Source organism: Oryx dammah, unplaced genomic scaffold (assembly GCF_014754425.2).
Source record: "Oryx dammah isolate SB20612 unplaced genomic scaffold, SCBI_Odam_1.1 HiC_scaffold_2516, whole genome shotgun sequence".
NCBI classification, from domain to species: Eukaryota; Metazoa; Chordata; class Mammalia; order Artiodactyla; family Bovidae; genus Oryx; species Oryx dammah.
The window spans coordinates 1-5168 of record NW_024072590.1 but is presented as its reverse complement, the minus strand read 5'-3'; the positions used below and the strand labels follow the sequence as shown (position 1 = coordinate 5168).

The 5168-nt window shown below is 52.5% G+C and overlaps 1 protein-coding gene across 1 annotated transcript; it reads left to right on the top strand.

Moving 5' to 3' along the window:
* Window positions 1-6: 6 nt before the first annotated feature.
* LOC120859715 (putative inactive carboxylesterase 4) lies at window positions 7-4723 on the top strand. The gene is made up of 3 exons (XM_040235714.1): window positions 7-72; window positions 3214-3347; window positions 4441-4723. Exons 1-3 carry the CDS (start codon window positions 52-54, stop codon window positions 4721-4723), a joined length of 438 nt encoding a protein of 145 aa, XP_040091648.1. The 5' UTR covers window positions 7-51.
* Window positions 4724-5168: the final 445 nt, after the last annotated feature.

Sequence of the window (5168 nt, the reverse complement as noted above, 5' to 3'; positions counted from 1 at the left end):
ACGTTTTCTGAAGACTGTCTTTACCTAAACATATACACCCCTGCTGACTTGATGAAGAGAAGCAGGCTGCCGGTAAGCGGCGGGAACCACTGGGTGAGGCTGGGGTAGACTGGAAGGGGATGAAGGCAGTGTCGGGTGGGGGCGTCTTGGGCCAAGGGTCTTCTGGGGCCCCAGGGCTTTCTTGTGCACCACAGCCAAACCTGACATTAGGGAGCGCAGGTGGCCCACACCTCTGTTTCCCCTCGGGCAGAGTAGGACCCCTGGGGGAGATTGCTGCACATCTGTAATGCACATTTCATTTTTCCAGGGTCTCTCATGCTAATAGATGGACAAGAAGGATGACTCTTAATTGCTAGATTAGGAATCTGATACCCAGAGAGGGTAAAACGTCATTTCCATAAAGTTAGAGCTGGAAGGAACCTTGGAGATAAGCCAACAAGCCAACCCTTCCTTTACAGACAGAGAAACTCATGCCCAGTGAGGGGAAGGTGTGGTCATAGAGTCGGGTTCGCAGGACTGGAGCACAGGGCTCCTGGAACAGCCGGGAGTGCTCTGACACACGCTAGCGTGGAGCCTGTGTGTGGCCTTTCCTCAGCACACGGAGGCCCTCTCTGACAGCTTCCTGTGTCACAGCTTAGGGGGCAGAGCCTGGAGCAACAAGCTTTTCCTATACTTTCCTTTGCCAACTATCAAGATTTTCTTGTATCTAAATTGACTTCCTGATTGTCTGGGCTGGAAGAAGAACAAGCTGGAATCAAGATTGCTGGGAGAAATATCAATAACCTCAGATATGCAGATGACACCACCCTTCTGGCAGAAAGTGAAGAGGAACTAAAAAGCCTCTTGATGAAAGTGAAAGGGGAGACTGAAAAAGTTGGCTTAAAGCTCACTAAGATCATGGAATCTTGTCCCATCACTTCATGGGAAATAGATGTGGAAACAGTGTCAGAATTTATTTTTTGGGGCTCCAAAATCATGGCAGATGGTGATTGCAGCCATGAAATTAAAAGATGCTTACTCCTTGGAAGGAAGTTATGACCAACCTAGATAGCATCTTAAAAAGCAGAGACATTACGTTGCCAACAAAGGTCCATCTAGTCAAGGCTATGGTTTTTCCAGTAGTCATGTATGGATGTGAGAGTTGGACTGTGGAAAGCTGAGCGCCGAAGAATTGATGCTTGTGAACTGTGGTATTGGAGAAGACTCTTGAGAGTCCCTTGGACTGCAAGGAGAACCAACCAGTCCATTCTAAAAGAGATCAGTCCTGAGTGTTCTTCGGAAGGAATGATGCTAAAGCTGAAACTCAAGTACTTTGGCCACCTCATGCAAAGAGTTGAGTCATTGGAAAAGACTCTGATGCTGGGAGGGATTGGGGGCAGGAGGAGAAGGGGACGACAGAGGATGAGATGGCTGGATGGCATCACTGACTCGATGGACGTGAGTTTGAGTGAACTCCGGGAGTTGGTGATGGACAGGAAGGCCTGGCGTGCTGCAGTTCATGGGGTCGCAAAGAGTCGGACATGACTGACCGACTGAACTGAACTGAACTGAACTGATGAGCCAGTGAATCAGCATTTTCAAATACTTGGAGCCCAGTGAGATGACCGACATCTAGACTCAGGCTGGACGCTGGGGCAGGTCTGCTGGAAAAGGAGCAATCACTGGGGTAGAGACAGGGCTGGGCACACCCAGCCATCACCCAGGAACACCCTTGGCATGGTGCCCAGATATGGAGAAGGGTGTCTGTGAACCTGTGACTAGAAGCTCAAAGAGGTGGGGACAATTGTTCATTCATTCATTTCCCCTATTACATACTGAGTGTACCCATACACATAGCTAGAGGTGGGGGTTAGGAGAAGAGGGAAGGGAAAACCGTGACCACACAGCCCCTGGCTTGGAGGATCTGCACCGAGCTGGACTGGCCTCTTCAGCAGATCGCTGCTGATCAGCCCCTGGCTCAGCCTGGACTCAGAGATGACTGCAAACTCGGTCCCTCCACCCAGAGGCAGGCAGGGGTCAGAGGTGTCGGAGGAGCTGGGGCTCTGGAAACCTGAGGGTGGAGAACCTCTAGTGTGGACACAGGCTCTGGAACTGTAGGGTCTGGGTGTAAATCTTTGTTCTGCCTTTTACTAGCTGTTTCCTCAAACTGGGATAATCACACATGAGGCTTCAGTAACAAATATCAAGTTTATGGCAGCTTCTGGGTCAGAACATGAGGCAAGTCTTCCTGATGCATTAGTTAGAGTTGTAAGGAAGGAATTGCTTCTGCCCCAACAGCCACCCTGCTGTGGCATGGCCACTGCCTGCTGTGTGCTGGTCTGCTCAACATGTGGACTCTGGAGCCAGACTGCTTGGGTTCAAGTCCTGTCTCTACCGCTTACTAGCTGCATGACCTTAGCGTGGTTAAAAGCCTCAGTTTTCCTGTCTATGAAATGGGACAATTAAGAGTCCCTCTCAAATGGATGATTTATTTTTATTGCTTAGAACCATTCTTAGCACATAGTTTGTAACTGATTTCTTTTATTTTACTAACCAAATTTTTATAATATTATTTCAATCTTTCTTGCCCTGTAAACTCCTTAAATTCAGGACAGTGTTTTATGAATTATCATGTTCTCTCTCATGCTCAGTTCCCGAAGTCCCTGGCACCTAGTAGGTTTTCAGATCGTATTCACCTAATAGTTGAAGACTTCTTGGAGGAGTTGGTTTTATACTGGGCTTGGAGGATGGGTGAGATTTGGGGAGCTAAGTAGGCAGCAGGAAGTCATATTAAGAAGAGATATCATCCAGGGTGTTTGCTTCTTGACACAATCATTCATTCACCTGAGAAGTTGAATTCACCACACAAAAAGGTAACTAAGATGAAACTGAAACAAGCTTCTAACCAAGGACTTCATGCAGAGTGCACTGAGCTGAATGATGGGTCCAGGAGTGAGGGGTCCAGGAGTGAGGGGTCCAGGAGTGAGGGTGGTGGGAGTGTTGGGGAGGAGATGATGCTTGAGCCTTGGCTGTTCCCATGATGATGTTCTCAGCATGAGGAGCAGTGAGAGCAGGTGGCACTGGGGCAGGGGAGACAGGCAGGGGCAGCCAGGGTGCCCTGAGTGGGGTGCTGGCCCGGGCCGCAGCTGGAGAACGGGTAGGTGACCAATCCTGCCTCTGAGCTCTTCCCCAGCTCTGCTTCCTGTAACCCTGTGGTTGCATCCTCCCATCCAGGTGATGGTGTGGATCCACGGGGGAGGTCTCGTGGTGGGCGGGGCATCAACCTATGATGGGCTGGCCCTCTCTGCCCATGAAAATGTGGTGGTGGTGACCATTCAGTACCGCCTGGGCATCTGGGGCTTCTTCAGGTAAGACCCTGGACTCTCCTGGTGGCACACTGCCCCCAGGGTGGGGGTGCTAGGAACCTACTCTGGTCATGCAAGCCCTCAAGGGGCTCCTTGCTAGGCTCCCTGCTAAGACATCTGAGTGCCCTCCTAACTGGGCTCCACCTACCTTCTTGTTCCCCAGCCACCCTGGTGCACTTACTTCTGAGCTCTTACACATAGAACACCTAATCTCCCTGACACACTCCTATTATTCCTACCAAGCCCAACCCAGTTGTTTTCTCATCTGAACTGCTTATCCCTTTTTCACTGTGCTGCCTGGCATGTTGCAGTATCTTCAAGATGATGGTTACCATGCAGCACAGCACTTAGAGGCTCACACATCTTTCCTCCTGGGGAAGTAAAGAGGGGTAGACTCATGGGAGCTCCAGGAAGTCTAGTAGGTGAAAGAATGGGTGCCTGGAACTGGGAGGTTGTAAGGAGCATCTGACTCCAGGGGACATCTACTGGGAGGAGCCTTGGGCCCACTTACCCCATTTCCTTCCTGGAATTTGGCACATGCATGAGTGAAGGCTTGAGTCTCCTGCGTGGATTCTCTGGAGACAGGAACCAGGTTTCTAGCAGGCAGTTACTGAGCTTTTCCCAAATGCAGTGGTGCCAGGACCTCTTACCCTGAGATGCTGGGGGGTGGCCCGGGGAAGGGGTGGTCACCTCCCTGAAAAGACCTGTGGGCCAGCGGAGGGTTGTCCCAGGGGAGTCGTGTCCCAGGATGTGTCCCCTTCACGGAGACCCCTCAGCTCTTCCCCCCACGGCCCGTGTCTGCTCCCAGTGACAGTGTAACTGCGCATACTCACCCCACTTCCTCTCCCCCGGCCTCTCTACCACCTGAGCCAGGGTTCCACCCCGACCATAGCAGATGGTCAGTCAGTAGATGAAGGAGGGCTCTGCAGAGCCCTGTAGCAGAGCAGGACAGCAGGAGAGTGAAGACCCCGTGTCAGGGCTGTGGAAGCCCAGTCCTTTCCAGAAGGCTCCCCTGGACCCCCAGCCCCATCTCTGGTCCTCAGGGCCCTGCCAGGACATCTCTGCTCCCAACCGCACCCTGTCCTCTTACTCACAGCACAGGGGACGAGCACAGCCGGGGGAACTGGGGCCACTTGGACCAGGTGGCCGCGCTGCACTGGGTCCAGGAGAACATTGCCAGCTTTGGAGGGGATCCAGGCTCTGTGACCATCTTTGGAGAGTCAGCAGGAGGGGAAAGTGTTTCCATTCTTGTAAGTCTTCCTGGCCCTGATGTGGCTGCTTATGGGACCCCTTGCAAACCAGCCCATCTGGTTCTGGGACCTCTACTTCCAAGACCTGGATTCAAGGTTGACCCGACGCTGTGCAGCATCAGATGGTGAAGAGTTAATGGCCAGACTCCCCTTGGCCCCCAGGAAGCTCAGGGCTCAGCTCAGCCTCCGGGGCTGTAGCTGCAGCCACAGCTGCGATAGACACTCTTCCTGTCCTGTGTCGGTTGAGCTCATCCTCTCCTTCTTAATCATTTTAACCTTAGGACTTGCCTCACTTCTCTTGAAATTAGGGGTGGGTGTAAATGATTAATCAGAGGAGTCGACCATGAGTTGGTCTGAGTGTACTTGTCTTACTTGAAGCCAGGCCTACAATTCAGGAGCCACGAGCACTAGGAACCGGTTGGGGGCCCCCTCTGAGGGCCCTGGTGGCTTGTCCATGCCCAGGAGGGAGGGCAGCAGTCTCTGGGGCTGAGGGATGGAGCTGGGCTGGGGAGAAGGAGAAGAGGAGGGATGGGGGATGGGACGGGGACAAGGGACACAGACAGGACCTGGGAGC

What these genes read in the sequence shown, in the direction of transcription:
- LOC120859715 (XM_040235714.1), top strand. Translation starts at nt 52, where the DNA reads ATGAAGAGAAGCAGGCTGCCG. An exon ending in TGAAGAGAAGCAGGCTGCCG is followed by an intron (nt 73 to 3,213) that starts GTAAGCGGCGGG and finishes CCTCCCATCCAG; the next exon opens with GTGATGGTGTGGATCCACGG. An exon ending in GGCATCTGGGGCTTCTTCAG is followed by an intron (nt 3,348 to 4,440) that starts GTAAGACCCTGG and finishes TCTTACTCACAG; the next exon opens with CACAGGGGACGAGCACAGCC.